Genomic DNA, 17,250 nt, shown 5'->3' with positions numbered 1-17,250 from the left:
CACAGCCATGTGAATGCCAAGCTCGAGTGCAGACGCAATTCCGCCCACCACCACTGCCGACAAACTCCCGATCCGCAACTCTTCCCGCACACTATGGACTCGACGCTTTCTGTGCACTCGACCTCTCGACCTTCAACACAGCACACCGCACACCGAATACCATCTCCAACTTCTCCTACACCGTCGCACTTTCCGCCAGAACCTTCGTGCCACGACATCGCAACCGAGTCTCGACAATGACTCCCTTTCCGCCCCTCTACGGGATGCCCGTCGAACTTTCGGAGGAGATCAACAAACACATCGACTTTGCCGACGAGAAGTTTACTATCAAAAGCAAAGACACGCTCCCGTCTGATGCTCGCTGGGTCAATTTGCGCATTCCGTTCGCCACGAAGGTCACAGATATCTGCATCATGGACTCAGGAGAGGTCCGAGTCACCGCCTTTACCGTCGCTCGCGAACTCGCCGAAGAGGGACTCCTCAACAAGGCCAAGGTCATCCACGTAAATATCGACGACTTCGACTTCACCATCTTCAAGAACTTCATCGGCATCCTGAAAGACAAGGGAAAACTCGTCGACTTCCGCAATCCCGCCGCTACCATTGGCCGCGAGCCACGAGAGCTCGTCATCCAGCACACCTTCACCCGCAAGTCTCCCAAGACAGCCAAGAAGCTGAAGGACTTCAGCGACTGGTTCGCGACAAACGTCACTTTCACTATCGCCATGACTCACGAGGTCGTCGCCTATGATGACATCGAGGTTCTCAACAAGATCTTCCAGAGTTCGGGATTTTCCCAGTATCCCGGCACACAGTACGCCGCCGTCATCTACAAGCTTCAAGAAGAGGTCGATGATTACATCGCGACTCGTCACGCCGGAGACGTGTACGATCAGCAGCAGATTGCAGACGATAGGGCCAATGGCGAGTATGCGTGGGAGAATCCTGTTGGAGACGATGACAGTGAGATGGACGGGTCTGATGACGATGAGGACGATGGGGACGCTGGGGACGATGACGGTGATGAGGACGGTGATGAAGGCGACGAGGGAGGTCAAGACGAGGAGGACGAAGAGATGGAGGACCCAGATGTCGATGAAAGCGAGGATTTGGAGATGGAACAGAGTGAGGACGAGGATGGCTCTGTGGTGGTGGAGGATCTGGGAGTCGTGGAAGAAGCCTTCTGATGCTCTCATAGAGCGAGTTGACATACGGTGTTGGTAATAGTATAAGGCGCGCGTCCATGGCCGGTGATTTCAAAACGGGCAGTGGGAAAGGGCCGAGACGGGCTACGGGTCTTTCGCGGTTACTGGTTTGGTGTTTGCTTTGGTATTACGCGCGCATGATAGCACACTTATGATGAATTTCACAATCGAGGGAAGCTTCTGTTGACCTTACCATCGCCATCCTACACATATGCTTCGAGATCATCGCTCCATCTACACCATTATTGCACGCTGTGTTCAGTTTTGATCTCGAGAAGAATTACTGAAGTAGTAGACGCGAGGAGGTCTAGGAGATGTTGTCGGGAGTTATTGTCAGTGTGTGAATCCAATGAAGAATCAGCAGCTAGTAGGGCGTTTGACCGTGTGTATTCGTACTCAGGCTTGGTGAAAGGATCGCCCTGAACCCCAGTGCGCGTAACTCAGGCGATGATACTGACCATCATGGAGCTTCCACGCACAGCTGCGCTACGCTCGCTATGGGCGATCAAACGTTTCCCACAGGATTGGCCTTAGCTCGGTCAGGGACTTGCAGAGAGGAGTAAATTCCGACTTGACTCTAGGTTTTTGTCTGGATATCGTCTTCATCAATCCATTAGCGAGGGATCGTCAGCTTTGACGAGCGATCGTATCACCACATCAGTTTTGTTTGACTAGGCCATGTTCCTAGGTCTTCACCTCTCTCGGAATCAGCCAGGAAACGTGACCTTAAGCCTGACGGATTGCCTGGGGTGGTCGTTCCTGATCGTCTCATGCTTTGTTACAACAGAAAGTCTTCTTTGTCAGCAACAGCAGCCGCAAGGCTTTATTGCCAATATGACCGGATCCAGCGACAGACACAATGGCCCGCATACTTAACACCATGCCATACTCAACGCCAACTTACGGACGAGATCGCACTGTACGTGAAACTGGCGCGCCAAGATGCCATGCAACGACAGACCCAACCACAGAGCTCCCTGGCCCGCAGGAACCACGCCCGCTCGAAGACTTACAATAGCGCACACAGGATGCCATAACAATAGCAGCCAGCCTTGCTACAGTCGCCAACATACCGGCCAATTCACGGTATGCCGGAACTGCATCAGACACACTCGGTTCATGCTAGGCATCCAGCTACCTCCTGCCCCAGTCAACCCAGGAGCACCATGGAAGCACCCGCTGTTGGTACAGACGCCTCTTACTGGACCGGGTGCAGGTGTTTTGATACAGAGCGGCCTAAGTCCACCTCAGCCACCCGCCGGATTCCATCCTGCCATATTCGCCAATCCAATTTGGTGGCAGACAGCCCCCGAGCTCCTCAGCGGTGTTCTAGGTGCGGGACGGCCTGAGTTGCCATTCGACGGGTTCTTGACAAGACTCTGTATCAAATGCGAGACCCTTGTGCAGTGCGAGGAGTACTATCGTCGCGTCACAAACTACCGGGGAAACGAAACACAGTCGGATCTGCAGCGGTGGGAGACTTCATACGCATCGTCTTGTACTTGCAGGAAGAAGCTGGGAGTTGGGCCCTTTGCCGGGGAAGATATCCTGTGCAAGCCGCATCGAGAGAGGCAATGGAAGGAACTTGTGGCGGCTCGGGACGAAAGGGACAGGTTCTTGAGAGGCGTGGAGAATCGTGCCCCGCCTGCGAGGAAGAAGCTGATCAGTGCGAGTGCTGCGACGCTACAGAATAGGGTCAATGCCCCGGGCTGGTGGAGGGCTTGTCGTGTAAGTGCTATCGCCGTTGTCGTCCGGGTGATCTGCTAACCGTTACTACAGTGCGGCGACGAGGTTGGACACGCAATTGGACGCATACCCCGAGCTCTTATGTGTATGGTGAGTGTGCCGCTCCCGAATCTTCTCGTATCCTCGCTGACTGATCTCTCAGGGCTGCGAAGGGTATGTCGTTCTTGCCCCTCTGGTAGTCCCTCTAGGTCAAACTGCGATATGGAGACTCGCTCGTTTTAAGAGGGAGTTGTTGCTCGCTGGAGACCTTTCAGTACCAAGACGAGTGACTGGTAGATAAGATGCTCTGCAATATCCGCGGCTGCGGCTAGCCTCTGGTCGTGATGCTCCTAGATGCTAGAACGTCCTGGTCAGCTTGGCATGTGATTCTGTGATGAAGTGAATCCAACAAACTTCCGTAATTCACAAGCTCGCCCCGCGACAACTTCCGCCTCCGCCACGATCTTTCGTACTCCATCTCCAACGCTTCCACCACCACCTCACGAACCCTCACACCATCACCAACAACCACGACCACCACCACCATGCCCCTCGAATCCCTCCCCCAAGAACTCCAACTCAAGATCTTCGGCGAAGCCGCCGCCTCCCTCTCCTTCTGCATCTCCGCCACCCCACCAGAAAACGGCCCATCCCCCGAACTCCCCTTTGCCTTCACGACATCCTGCGCCTCAGCCGCCGGCAACCGCCAAACCTACGAAACGCACCGCTCCGCCATCCTCTCCCACATCATCAACGACGCCGCCATAATCCCCATCACCATAACGGACCTGAACTTCTCCAACGCCATCCTCCTCCTCGGCGTCCTCCACTCTTGCGGTCAACTTCCCTCCTTCACCGTCACATTAGACGCCAACCGCGTGCCGATCCTCCCAGCCCGCCGGTTGGATGTCTTTCACTACACCACCGCCACCGCGTTCCCGACATCTCTAGCGAAAGCGAACGCATTCCAGAAATTCGCGAGGAGCATCACACCGAAGGGAAATCTCCATGCGAGTCATTGGGCCGTTGAGTATCAGAGCCTCAAAGTGCTCGAGAAGTTTAGCTTGAAGGTCGGAATGGTGGAGGAGAAGATGGGATATCATGTGGCGTGTGTGGTTAGGGCGGTGAGGACGGTGCTGGATGAGGATTTGAGGAGGAGGCATGAGCAGATGTTGGCTAAGGGGAGGGAGCTGGAGGAGGATGTTGTGGAGGACGACGATGAGGATGGGGGGGATGGCGATGGAGAGTAGTAGGCGTGGCGCACTTCGAGATCTGTGATGGTGCCGAGGAGTGGCAGCGGCGACCAGAGTGTCCAGTCCTCTCCTGGCCCTCGAGAAGCATACTACCTCAAAATCCACATGCCCTCATGCTTCATCATCTACTCCACCATGCGGTACTGCTTCTCCTCAATCCATTTCCCCTCGACGCCAGCCCTGACCAGTTCCATGGAGGATTGTACGGCAGCACGGTCTCTAACATGGCGTTTTGGTCTTGGAATCATGGGAAGCGAGGATGGTTCGAAGCCACAATTGACGCCCTTTTACTTCGGTAGATATGAGGTGCTGAGGAGCATGCCTTGGCGCTGAAGGACGCATTCATGGCGTTAGGCTCCCATGCCACGGGTAGTAAGGATGCATGAAAGCGACGCCATACGCTGCGTACCTCCGTCGAAGTAAAAATACCACACGAAGTCTCCAACCCCTGGTATGCCATTGCTTGCAAACCTTGGAAGCGCTCAACCGTGGCATCAAGGCCCGCGGGCTGACAAGAACATGCTCAATTTCCATCATCCGCACAAAACCAGTCTGTCTCTGTCTGTCTAAGTCATCACATCATCTCAATTGGGTATCGCTCATCTCCATCACACTACATACTCCTTCAATAGACCTCCTCAAGCCTCTCATCCTCCCACCTCCGCTTCCCTGCCGCAACCTCCTCTCTAATCTTCCAGTACTCATGGTTGAACTGCCAAAACTCCTCGCCAGTAACGGGGTGCTTGGCCTTTGCGAACCATCTTGGCCGGAACTCTTCTCCCTTTGCCTCTCGCACGCGTCTCCTGGCGCGCTGTGCTTCTTCTACGCGCGTCTTCTCGGTGGCGGCCAGGTCGTATTCGGCTTCTTCCATGGCACGCTGGTCTGGTCGGAGGCGGGTGTCTGTTGGCGCTAGTAGTGGTCGAAGACGATCTGGTAAAGCGTTCAAGGTGACCACAAATGGCGTCAGGTTAAAAGGAATCTCGCCTGGCGGTGGTCGATGGTTGCATTCCCACACCTTGATCGCTTGGTTTGATGACTGACTTTTGCCATCTGCAGGGACTTCAATAGTCTCTTCAAAGCCAGGTGTATGTCTCGCGTAGATTTTGTCGTTCCAACGGCCACCAACGCTCCATTTTGTGTTGCCCTTGGCATCGACGACTTTGCCGGCAACTTGGAACGCTGAGCTAGCTTTCCATCCTTTGGGCTTGAAGTCGAGATAACAGACTTCGCCAGTCGTCCAGTTCTTGACTTCCATGGGTCCGTAGTTGTCGACGACAGGATTGCCAGTCAGGATACCGACAACACTAGACGTGACCTTCTTCCAGGTGAAGAGCTCTTCCGGCCCGCCATCGACAGGACGAATGTGCAAGAACCAAGTACCAAGCGGATTGAACTCGAAGGACTTGCCGTAGAACTTTGACCTGACCGCGGACTCTCCGTAGTAGGTCCACTTCGGACTCTCAGCGTACGCTGCGCCAACAGGCGGATGGTGAGATACCTGCTCGATGAGATATCTGTAGCCGAGGTCGGGTCTGACCAATTCATAAGACTCTCCGAGCAGCGGGTTGAACGGTTTGGCCACACGACCGATGGTACTGGCGTAGATTGAGGCCGCAAAGCCTGCCACGTAGATGAGACGCTCCGTTGGATCAGGGCGATCGGCGGCGACGTTCAGTAGCTGCGCATACTCCATGTCCTCCACCGCGCGGTAGAGGAGTGAAGTGGGCTCGTTGAAGGTCACAGGCAACGTCATCTTGGTCATGTCCTTCCCAATCATAGACTTGAGCACAGCCTGCAAATTCGTCAGTAGAAGCCTTCAATAATCATCATTCAGGTACCCACCCAGAGCGAAACCTTCGGCCTGTTGTCGGCGTCAATCTTGAGCTTGTGTCGCAAGCCGTCCTCGTATCCCTTGTAGCTCTCCGAGATCACTTGCTCACGTTCCTTGCGTTCAGCCTCTACACTTCGATCTATGCCACCGTCTGTAGCACCATCTTTTGCGATGTCCATGACGGGTGTCACTTCAACTTCGGGCGACTTGACTCGAGGAGGCATCGTCTCCAACACTTCCACCTCACCGGCGTCTACTGCGTCAAAGAACTCTTCCTCTTCTTCGCTCTCGTCGTCGGAGATCTCATTGTTAGTAAGCTCTGCGATGGTCGCGCGTCTTTTCATTGGTTTGGCGTCTACAGGTATCTCGAGCAGTCCCTTGCTTGATGGTGGCTCGGCAGTCGGCTGTGGTGTTGGTGCAGCGCTCGTCTGGCCATCAAGAGCCTCCTTGAGCGCTCTCTTGGTTCGCCTGCGCTTATCCTCAGACTCGCCGATACGGTTCTCGAGATCCTCCTGCTCCCTCGCGACCTTGGCCATGCTGTCTTCCCATAGCCGGCGGATGTTCTGTTCACGTTCCAATCGGTATTGCCAGTACGATTCGTGGTCTCGTGAGATGCGGAGAAGATCCATTAATAGCCCTTTGAGGTTGCCGACTGCCATCTCGTATGAGGACAAGGCACGGTCAACAGTCTGGTGGCCGATAGCCATGTCCGGGTTCTTCGTTCTTTCACTTTGCAGCGCGGCTGAGACTTGCTCGAGCAGATCAAGCTGGAGCTTGGCAGATTGCGCTGTGATGCTGAAGGCATCCTTATTTGCAGGTCGCATCTCATGGCTGCTGGCATCGTCGCCATACCCATCGTCATCATCAACGTCACCGTCAACGTTCGTTTGCGTGTTCGTCCGGGTTACGAAACGGCCTATCTGGGAAGCGTCATCGTCGGTGTGACTTGGCGCATACATGTAGCCACTCCGCCCGTCAGCAAGGGTGGTGCCTGCATGAGTTGAGCCACCTGGCGTATCAACGCCAAGTGTCGTGGCAGGCTTCAGCGAATCTGAGCTGTGCGCAATGTCGGCCTCGCGTGTTCGTAACTTCTCCAGCTGCTCATGCCGTACACTCGCTTCCTGCTGTTCACGCTTCTGCTCCTCTTTGGCTTCGTCCTTGGCCCATTGAATTGCATTGTTCAGTGCCCAGAACCATCGTTTTGCCTCGACCTGATGGTTCGCCTTCAGATCGTACCTCACAGAGCTCTTGCCGTGCAACTCGAAATGCAGCTTGTCCTTTGGGTCCATCTGCAGCCTCGCAATGCGCATGTTGATCGCACCTCTGCAAGCACTTCCTGCATCGTCCTGGTGCTTGTAGTATGATAGCACACCATCTTCCAGCACGAACCATCGCAGCTTGTAGCCGGAGGTATAGTTTGTCCACTTCTTAAGGTAGCCCTTCATCTCTCTGCTCTCTTTACTGCCAGGCCCTTCGCTGGCTTGCAGTCCTTGCGTGTTCTCGCCTAATATCGTCCTCTCTTGGATCTGTCTCTGTGCTGCCGCTGCAGCTGGCGACTTCTTAAGGATGGCCCGAGTGCGATCGTCCTTGGTGACGTCCTGTGGTAGCTTGCCTTTGCGGTCTCGCCGGAACGGGTCTGCTCCATTCAGCAGCAAGAGTTGCGCCAGCCTCAAATCCTTCTTTCGTGCCGCTTCGTGAAGCAGACTGCCTCCTGTTGCAGCCGTCTCGGACTCCGTCGCAAGTTCTGGGCCGTTGATGTCGATGACAGACTTGAAGCGACTGTCGCTCAGTGTCTGCTCCAGCACATCATAGTTGCCAGCAGATACCAGCTGGTGGATGTGTCGCACGCTGTTGTCGATCAGCATAGACCTCGCCAATTGTAGCAGTTGGAAGATCTCTGGATTCCTGGCTAGATCCAGCGCGGTCTTGCCCTGGTAGTTGACTGCGGCATCGTTGATGGCCTTCTGATCGAGCAGAAGCTTGACGACTGGCGCGCGGCCTAGCGATGAGGCGACCATGAGTGGTGTATTGCCGTCCTTGTCCTTTGCGTTGACATCTGCATCGTGCTGCGAGAGGACATACTCAATGACAGGGATCTCTGCGCATTGTATCGCCAGGTGTAGTATCGTTGTCCCTTCCAGTCTGCCTCCGTCGCCATCTGTCCTGGTAGCTTTGGCTATTGCCGCTGTATCTCCATTTCGCAGCGCTTCGAACACCTTGAACAGTCGCACGCTCTGTTCGATGGATGCGCCTTGTGTCGCTGCGCTACTGGGTGAGATGGGGCTGTCCTTCGTCGGGGAGCTCGCGTTGGCAGCAGGTATGCCGTGGGTGTTGCTCATTGTGGTCGAGAGATGGGGCCGATGCGAGTGTACCGACGTTCGCGTGGGCGAGAGGTACAGCGAATCGGCATTGGAGTTCTGTCCGCTCGCTGGACTCGGCATATTCTCATCCTCTTCGCTCTGTGTATTCAACGTCTTCAGGGTCGGCACGTCGCCCGCGCCTTTGCTCGAACGTCGTTGTAACGCGGACTTTGCTCTAGACAGGGCTGACTTGTTGCGCCTGTGCGAGGAGCTGCTGTTGCCGAGAGATTGTTAGCGATTCATGTCCCGTTGAGGCGACGCGTGATGCGATCAAGTGGTGCTGCAACTTGCAGGCGTGCAATGAGTGGCACACCGCAGACCCGCTTGCTCTCGGTCGTTACACAGCATTCGTTTAGATAGATGGCATCGTCCCTCCAACATGACCAAGCCGGAGTCATTCTGAACTCACCCCTTATCACCCTCACCCGGCGATGACATGCTTGCTGTTCCTTCGCGGGCTATCTTTCTCGTTGCTCAGTCCTTGATCAATATATATCTTTGTATTATGGCATGAGGTATCAAGACGACATCAACAGTTCTACCGCATGGAACAGAAGGATACGAGCAGGGCACCAGGCAGAGGTCCAAGACGCAACGTTGGCCAACCGTCCACCCTTCGTGGACCTTTGCCACCTTCTTCATTGGACACGCACGCCGCATGTCAGTGCTGCCCTCTGATTCGACAATGTATCGTGGACTGGAGAGCTCCACAGCCACGTCTGCTACCCCGGCATCTTCAGACAACATCACTTGGTCGCTCACATGAGCTGTACATGGCACGGGACTTGTGCCTGCGATGATGCCTGCTGTATCGCGGTGACCGCGTGATGCATCCATCGCTGTGGCATGACAAAGACTCCATGTTTGGTCTGCTGTCGAACTTCATGGACGATGTCGCTGTGGATATCCCGTGTCATATCCGCTGAGACATGCCGGCAAACATCAAGTGAACGGAAGCAAGATGCATTACAGCAGTCAGCTTACTGAGGCATGCATTCGAGGCACCCGTGCTGCCGTCCTGGATGCCGATTCTCGGTCCGTCTGGTAGCGAAAAGCATCACGATCCCGACTTCGAGGATCCGAGGAAGCAGCCGGAAGACGCCCACATCCGACACGATTGATCCCTTCCGTAAGCAAGCGACGCCGTGGTATCGGGTAGAGCAAGCGCACTCCCGACCGAGCTTGTCGTTCTTGATGGCACATCGAGCACGATCAACGATCGGACAGAAGCACCGCCAATGGAGTACAGCACGACAAGAAGCCACCACACTCTCGCGGCGATGTACAGGATGACACCGCCGGTCCTGATCTGTGATCCACCTCCCTCCAGTATCGCAGCACACGCCTTGCGACGGCTACCTCCTGGCGTGTTCGCAGGAAGATTCGACTTCAACCGTAAGGCCCACGTATGATGCTTACAACAGACATGAGAGGTTTGCATTGCCTGTCTTCAAAGACAGGTGGCAGCTTCATGGGCATCTCCACCGCCGGGGGTGGTACTAGTTATGCATACCCCAAAGCCACCAGCATTTGCAGAAATGGTCAATGCTCATCGACCTGTGTCCAGTAGGTAAGGCTCCGCAGGCTCAAGTGAACCCCAATGTGAAAGCCGCATGCATTCACTCTCAAGGTGATGTTTCCACTCACTCCATCTTCACCTTCCCCATCCATGACCTTCCTCGCACCCGCCCTCCCCTTTCTAAAGTGGAAGGGCACTTTCCAACAATACAAGTACCTCGCAACAATACCACAAGAGTGCTCCCCGCCCATCATGACCACCAGCTACCTCGCCACCAGTCTCAACTTCGGCAACCCGCCCTTCTCGCGTCTTAATGAGCTCAAGAATTGGCTTAAGGGCTACATCACCACTCCGGACTTCTTCACAAAAGAGCCCCGCCACGCTCTTGATGATCTCCACGCCGCTCTGTTGGCCGTCGCCAAAGAGATTGGCATGAAGCTGGACCCGGAGCTTGAGGCAACTATTCACACTGCAGGCGATGAATCGCACAGCATCCAGTGTGACGAGGACTCGTTCTGGACCACTCGGGTGCTGGATGTGCATAAGCTGTGCACCACAGGACTGATCGGCATCAAGACTTTGAGTCGCGAGAGAGGTACGAGCTACCACATTGCTACGACTCTAGACGGTCAGCTAACTAACTCTAGTCATCGCCCTCCTCCTCATCGCCCGCGACGAAGTCCAATGGGTCGCCAACGAAATCCGACGCCTCGACGTCCATTGCAAGAACGCAGCCGACCTGAAAGGCTGCAAGAACCGAGAGAGCTTCAGCTACTACCCTTCGCCACGAAAGGAGCTGGCAGCAGACCTGAAGAACCTCAAGGGCTCAGGCGTCATGGTACGACTTGATGGCAAGGCAGTCGATGTCGATGATATGGACGAGCTCCTGGATGGTAGCGAGATTAAGGATGAGGATATGATCGATGCTGAGAAGGAGATTGAGGAGGAGAGGAGAGATAGCAAGGATATTGTGGGGAATGTGAAGAGGGAGAACTTGGATTATTTGGAGCTTTGAGGGCGAGGTTCAACGGGGAGGTCGGTATGCTTTGGTGTGGCCGGGCTCGCGGTAGTGGAGGTGGAACTGACGATGGGTGAAGGTAGAGATAGCGGCTCCTTCGATGGACATAATTAGCATAATAAGACAAAGATTCGCAGCGCAGTTTGATCATTATCATCGCGATATCACGTGTCGCGAGCGAAGATCTCTGCCGATGTAATCTCCGACCATCGTTTCCCGGATCTCAACCTTCTTCATCTGTCGCACACCTCGAGGAAACATCTCTTACGAGCCCAGCCGTCTCGGTAGATACTAGAAAGTATCTCACCGCCGCTACGAGACGTGTTCTCGATGAGTCCTCGTCCGCTGCAGTTCTTGAATCCTCCACTCTTCGTGCAACAACCACATCGGTACCGAGACTCGGCACCACTCCAAGACCGCGTCGCAACATCCCAGCATTTTATCAGCAGCACGTCTATCAAAGAAGAGCCAGACAAGCAATAACACTTGATGAAGGCAATGCTGCATGAAAAACCGCGAAACGAAAAAGCTATCATGCAGCAAGGCCCCACTATAGGTAGTCTCTACTGTCGCACGTCGGCACGAGCTAGCTATGTGTAACGATCTTTTGCTTCAACTTCATCTGTCCTCATCTCATAGCAAACCACTACTTCCATCACCGTCACCAGGAAAAGTGACCCATCCACCTCTCCAATCTCATCACCCAGTCTTACCTCCTCCCCACCTCCTCCACCCCAATGGCAGGCCTCGTCTCCGTCCCTTCCGTAGACATTGAATACATCCCCATCACCGCCGGCGAAACCTTCAAACTCGGCCCTCTAACCTGTCGAATCCTCGAAGATGGCTCTCATACCGGTACCCTCACCAACCCTCCCAAAAAGACCCCTTACACCCAATCCCACCCCATCCCTCTAACACTTTTTATACAGACAACCGCCTCGGCGTCGCCGAACTAACCATGCCTCCCAAAACCCCCGGCCCCCCACCCCACTGGCACGAAATGCACGACGAAACCTTCTACATCACGGCGGGCACCGTCCGTTTCCACGTCCCAGACACCAGCGACCCCGCTGTCGAGGGGCGAGACAAGAAAGTGGTGGATGCAGGCGTGGGGGAGTATATGGTTGTGCCAATTCGGGCGCCGTAAGTCTCAGCATCCCAACCAAATCCAAGACCTACTAGGTTGTATGTAGGTTGGAACGTGCTGATCCTGATTGCTTTGGTGTATAGGCATACGTTTAGCAACCCCTTCGATGAAGAGGCGAAGATTCTGTTCACGAGTACGCCGAGTTTTTATATTAATTACTTCAAGCTTTTGAGTCAGTTGGCGAAGCCGGATCAGCCGGTGCCTGCGGAGGTGAATATGCAGGCGATGGCCATGTTTGCGACTGTGCTGGCTGATAAGAAGCCGAGGAAGCCGGAGTGAAGGGAAGTCAACAAGACGATGGAGAGAGTGGAATTGGGGACTGCAGTATGGGATGAGATGGCATTGAAAGTACCAGATGCAGTAGATTTCATTCCACATCAGATCATAGCTGATAGTATCTATACAAATGCTTCGCTAAGAACGCTATTCATCAATCGCTCGCAATCGTGACCGCATAAACTTTTCGTGATATAGCAACATCGCCATCATCATGCAGATGTAGATGGCTCGGCTTCTTCTTTCAGCGCACCACCGCTCTGCATGAATGGACTATTCTCCCTCAGCTTGGGTCCGTACAGCACAAACACCACCGGCGCCAAAGTGACTAGCAACCCCAAGCATGCCAACAACGTACTGGCCCATTGGAAGCCCAGGTTGGTGTACGTAGACGCTTCGGCCAGCGGCAGGAACCCGGCGACAATGTTCTCGCCCATGGCGACAGCACTGATGGCAGAGCCGGCATATCCAGATTTCGCATAGGCATCGGTGATGTAGTCGGCGACAGCTGATACGACGATCTGTATTCCCAGGCCAACCATACAGAGGCCAATGGCCGGTGCGATCCATGGGTAGTTAGGGTATGAAGTCCAGGCATAGACGAACATTCCCCCAGCTATGCCGAAGAGTGACCCGGGAATGGCGACGTAGAGGCGTGCTTCAGGGATGGGAGTGCCAGGACATTCCTTGTTGCGTTTCGCAGATTGGAGGTAGAGCTTGGTACCGTACTGTGAGATCATCCAACCGACGACCTCGCCAATGACTACAGCTGCCTGTACGTAGCCACACTGGTAGGCAGTCCAGCCGTATAAGCTTTTGAAGACTTGTTCGACAGATTGTGTGAAGAAGAAGACGGTGCCAAATGCAAAGGCGGACCAGAGTGTGCTAGCGGCCAGGACTGGCTCGGTGAGGAGGAGGTAGAGTGGGCGGGTGATTGATGTCCAGACGGTTGTAAGTAGAGGTTGAGCATCGATTTCCTCTCGGGTCCAAATCTGTTTGCCGGCCTTGCGCAGCTTCTTTGCTCGTCGTCGGAGGATGACATGACCACGAGTCTCCTTGATGAAGTATAAGAAGAAGGGAAAGAAGGCGCAGTAGATGATCAGCTGTGCGTAGAATACCCTTCCCAATGTTAGTGGTGTCATGATCGCGAGACACAAGTCAAGACTTACCATCGCCAATTGTTTGTGGCTTCCACAATACCAGCGAAGATGACAGGTCCAGCTGTGCTACCTGCGACATACAGTATGATATACAGGCTGACGGGTAGACTGCGCTCCTCTTCGTTGTCCCAGAGGTCCGGAATAATGCTCGCGATCGTATTGGCCAGCAACGCTACGCAGCCTCCAGAGAAGAATCGAGTGATTACCAGAGTGGCGAAGTTCGGTGCCACGGCCTGTGGGATCATCATCATAAGAAAGAAGAAGTAGAAGGCATGATAGCCTATCCGCACGCCAATGTCTTCAAGCAGTGACAGGAAGAAGATGACGAAGACTGCTCCGCCGATGCTCCAACTCGTAACGATCCAGTAGCTGTTCGTGAAATGTGCTGTGTCCAGGACGTTGAATTCGGCGGTGATTTGAGCAACTGCTATCGTGATGCTGGTACCATTGAGAGGAAGTATGAAGGTGCCAAGTAGGGAGATGCCAGCGATCAGCCATTTCTTCTGGTTGCTCCAGTTCCGAGGGTCGGCTTTGTCGTTTGGTGCGAAGGTGAGGACATTGGTCGGCTTCTCTTCCAGAGATGAAGTCGACATGGCATTGGTGTTGGCCGGGGATTGCGGAGACGAGGGTGAAGGAGAATGGTCTTCGCTTTTGCAACCCATCTTGGCTGTTGTGTCTGAGGGTCGTCAAGTCATGGGCCTGGGTGATGTGAAGGGAGTAGCGAACTCAAATACAAGCAGCAAAAGGAGCCTTGTCAAGCACGACCAAGCACAAAGAGCGAAGAATGCAAGCAACGATGCCGGGGGAATGTAGTGTAGTGTAGTCGGAGTGCAATACGACGTATTGTTTTACCTTTCTGATCAGTCCATTATGTAAAGTGCCTGACTGCCTCTTACCCACAGTACAGGCGACACTACCTTTTCTTCCCGTCATTTCTACGTGCCGTGGTCGCTTGGGGACGTGGTGCCAGACGGATCGCTGCAGCTGTCACACTGCCAATTGTTTCGAATGCGGTCGTCCGTCGACTGCTCGAGCAGTGAACCAGAGCTGCGGTGCCGTTGTATTATTTCGCAAGCGCGACAAGCGACTGAGGAGAGGCTTGTGGAACGGAGGTTGAAGACTTTCGACGTCAGTGCCGTGCCAGTACTGCGGTCACGCGAAACTCTGTCGGCCTCGGTTGATCGATCCGTGGCCAATGACAAGTTATCTCGGTCAGTCGTACCTGCTTATGCTTATCGGCCACCAGGTTGTTATGGCATTGCCATTGTAGTGTTGCCATTGTGAAGATAGCATTCAACTGTGTTCAGTATAGCATCATCATGTCAAGCACGCCCAACTTCCAAGAGGCGCGAAAGCGTATCTACGCCGCCCACGACGAAGACCCGAACAAGGTCACGATCGATGGCACCGAGCTCCCATACGAAACGCATTACTCTCACAAGATGGAGTCGTACTTGTCCAAACGCAAGGCCGATGCGTCTGACGTGCTCAAGCTCGCCATCTGCGGCCAACACTTCCGTCGCTGGGAAGTGCCACGAGACTCCTACCCCATGACCAAGATCGGCTACCACACATGGAGAACTCATCTGAAGAAGCGTCAGGCAGAGGGAGTCGGCCAGATCTTGGATGAATGCGGATATGCTCTCCCAGACACGGAAAGATGCATGGCCATGATCAAGAAAGAGGGTCTCAAGCAAGGCGAGGAAGAGGTGCAAGTGCTTGAAGACGTGGCATGTCTAGTCTTCCTGGACGACCAGTTCGAAGAGTTCAAGGACAAGCACGACGAAGAGAAGATCGTCAACATCCTCAAGAAGACGTGGGTGAAGATGTCGAAAGAAGGCCAAGATCTCGCTTTGCAGATACCCATGACCGACGACGCCAAAGCACTCGTTGGCAAGGCCCTTGGTGGCTGAACAATCTTCGCATGCCTGCACAGATCGCCATATAACAACATCAAGACCGTAACACAACACACACATGTGACCGCATATCCTCACGGCGACATCGGACTGCGTGCCGTCTCAGCAGCATGGTTGGAATGCATCTCAACAATCATTGGAGGGATCTACCCCTCCATCACCAGACATGCATACGGCACAGCTCTTGCCGCTGCAATGCAGCTAGACGAGCGCTCCTTCGCGCCGCCTTCCGCCCATACACCGGTGTGCAGCGTGCATGATGCACGAGATGTACGAACCGGCGTCAAGTCAAGAGAGTCATGCCACGCACGTTTAGTAGTGCGGTTATAGGGACTGCCAATGCTGAGCTTTACCATTTATCGCTACACCATCAGTATGCTCTTCACGGCTGAGATGGTAGCCAATGACCATAATTTTTGAAAGAAGGCTGTCTGACAGGCTGGTTCATTGCGTGCAAATGCGACTGTTGATAAACGCCTGTGTCCTGTAGGCACACCGCTGCCTCTGCGAATCAGCCAAACATTTCGACTGGCACAGGAGTTTCCACTATCCACTCATTCATTCATCATTACGAACTCACACATGACAACCCGATTAGCCTCCACTCCCCGCTGACTGAAAACTGGCCAGCTTGAGTGCACAAATAACGATTTCAAGCGTCAACATAGCCGTCAACATCCACAAAAATTGCATGACACTCCGTCATGCCTCAATCCCTAGCCCTTCACTCCTCTGGCCAATCAGGCCCACCATGCTTCGCCAACTCTTCATTCGTCCACTCCCACAACTCATCAGTCTGCTTCTGATCAACAGCCCACTTACTCCCCTCCTTCGGCTTCCCGAACGGCTTCGGCGCATAATACCTGCCATTCTCAATTTGACCCTTCTCCGCCGTCGCCAGCCAAAGCGCCGTCTGCACCCCAGTATCAGAATCCACACCGGTAGCCCACACGATCGGTGCTACAAGAAACGCCAGGAGTCTCACTCCTTCCGCTTTCCCCCAGATGTCGGTCTTGACGGTACCAGGATGGTAGGAGGTTGTAGTGATAGATGGATAGAGTTGGGCCAGTTTCCGAGCGAAGAGCATGTTTGCCAACTTGGAATGGCCGTAGCGCACCATGGGAGCGATCGATGCACCGTCCGTCTTCATCTGGTCGAGGACAAGGCCCTGCCTGGGCGCAATGCGATGGCCGCCGATCGAGGAGGTGACGATTATGCGAACATCTGAGTCGGCTTGTCGCTGTGTCTCCAGCAGCTTCGGCATAAGGAGTTGCGCGAAGAGTGCGTGGCCCATGTGGTTTACGCCAAATTGCTGCTCGTAGCCTTCCTTGCTGAGAGCGGGAGATGTGGCGGAGATTCCAGCATTGAGGAAGAGGAGGTCTAAGCGATCACTCTTTGCGTTGAAGTCTGCGGCACATTTCTTCACGCTGTCGAAGGAGCTGAGGTCGAGTTGCAGGATTTGGATGTTGGCTTTGGGGATGGTCTGGTGAATCGAGTCTACGACTGCTTGGCCGGATTCGATTTTTCGACAGCAAAGGTATATGCAGGTTGGATTGTGGGCTGCCAGGGCTTTTACTTTGCTGGCGCCGAGGCCTGTGTTGCCTGCTTGCTGTCAGTATGTCCCCAACTCGTTGCGGATGGGAGATCAATTACCTCCTGTGATCAGAATCACTTTGCCACTGAGGTCCTTGATGTCGTGCGCGGGGTTGAAGGCCATCGTGCAATTCTATCGTCCGGTCTGAGTTTAGTTGGTTGATTTGCGGTCGCGACCTGACTTGAAGCGCTTTCTCGAAGATGTTCACCGCTCGTAATGTCACTATGTCTTTCAAGTATTTGC

The 17,250-nt window shown here is 54.2% G+C and overlaps 8 protein-coding genes across 8 annotated transcripts; 5 read left to right on the top strand and 3 right to left on the bottom strand.

The window, feature by feature from the left end:
* Positions 1-236: 236 nt before the first annotated feature.
* CLAFUR5_20162 (uncharacterized protein) lies at positions 237-1,187 on the top strand (the record flags this gene model as incomplete). Its single annotated transcript, XM_059462999.1, has 1 exon — positions 237-1,187. One exon carries the CDS (start codon positions 237-239, stop codon positions 1,185-1,187), a length of 951 nt encoding a protein of 316 aa, XP_059318906.1.
* A 1,137-nt stretch (positions 1,188-2,324) lies between these two features.
* CLAFUR5_03685 (uncharacterized protein) lies at positions 2,325-4,180 on the top strand (the record flags this gene model as incomplete). Its single annotated transcript, XM_047902833.1, has 4 exons — positions 2,325-2,933; positions 2,985-3,041; positions 3,094-3,223; positions 3,570-4,180. The coding sequence occupies 4 exons, from the start codon at positions 2,325-2,327 to the stop codon at positions 4,178-4,180; spliced, it is 1,407 nt and encodes a 468-aa protein (XP_047758135.1).
* A 628-nt stretch (positions 4,181-4,808) lies between these two features.
* Positions 4,809-8,812, bottom strand: CLAFUR5_03684 (Oxysterol-binding; the record flags this gene model as incomplete). Its single annotated transcript, XM_047902832.1, has 3 exons — positions 4,809-5,975; positions 6,026-8,588; positions 8,784-8,812. The coding sequence occupies 3 exons, from the start codon at positions 8,810-8,812 to the stop codon at positions 4,809-4,811; spliced, it is 3,759 nt and encodes a 1,252-aa protein (XP_047758898.1).
* Positions 8,813-10,007: 1,195 nt separating this feature from the next.
* On the top strand, positions 10,008-10,908 carry CLAFUR5_03683 (uncharacterized protein; the record flags this gene model as incomplete). Its single annotated transcript, XM_047902831.1, has 2 exons — positions 10,008-10,488; positions 10,541-10,908. 2 exons carry the CDS (start codon positions 10,008-10,010, stop codon positions 10,906-10,908), a joined length of 849 nt encoding a protein of 282 aa, XP_047758896.1.
* A 740-nt stretch (positions 10,909-11,648) lies between these two features.
* On the top strand, positions 11,649-12,337 carry CLAFUR5_03682 (uncharacterized protein; the record flags this gene model as incomplete). Its single annotated transcript, XM_047902830.1, has 3 exons — positions 11,649-11,766; positions 11,841-12,054; positions 12,142-12,337. The coding sequence occupies 3 exons, from the start codon at positions 11,649-11,651 to the stop codon at positions 12,335-12,337; spliced, it is 528 nt and encodes a 175-aa protein (XP_047758897.1).
* Positions 12,338-12,546: 209 nt separating this feature from the next.
* Positions 12,547-14,156, bottom strand: CLAFUR5_03681 (MFS transporter cpaT; the record flags this gene model as incomplete). Its single annotated transcript, XM_047902829.1, has 2 exons — positions 12,547-13,453; positions 13,504-14,156. 2 exons carry the CDS (start codon positions 14,154-14,156, stop codon positions 12,547-12,549), a joined length of 1,560 nt encoding a protein of 519 aa, XP_047758894.1.
* Positions 14,157-14,813: 657 nt separating this feature from the next.
* Positions 14,814-15,407, top strand: CLAFUR5_03680 (uncharacterized protein; the record flags this gene model as incomplete). The annotated part of the gene is made up of 1 exon (XM_047902828.1): positions 14,814-15,407. The coding sequence occupies one exon, from the start codon at positions 14,814-14,816 to the stop codon at positions 15,405-15,407; it is 594 nt and encodes a 197-aa protein (XP_047758895.1).
* Positions 15,408-16,137: 730 nt separating this feature from the next.
* CLAFUR5_03679 (Short-chain dehydrogenase/reductase eriB) lies at positions 16,138-17,130 on the bottom strand (the record flags this gene model as incomplete). The annotated part of the gene is made up of 2 exons (XM_047902827.1): positions 16,138-17,015; positions 17,067-17,130. 2 exons carry the CDS (start codon positions 17,128-17,130, stop codon positions 16,138-16,140), a joined length of 942 nt encoding a protein of 313 aa, XP_047758498.1.
* Positions 17,131-17,250: the final 120 nt, after the last annotated feature.

Source organism: Fulvia fulva, chromosome 2 (genome assembly GCF_020509005.1).
Source record: "Fulvia fulva chromosome 2, complete sequence".
NCBI lineage: Eukaryota > Fungi > Ascomycota > Dothideomycetes > Mycosphaerellales > Mycosphaerellaceae > Fulvia > Fulvia fulva.
Note: the sequence above shows the minus strand (reverse complement) of the source record. Positions and strands in the feature narration are given on the sequence as shown.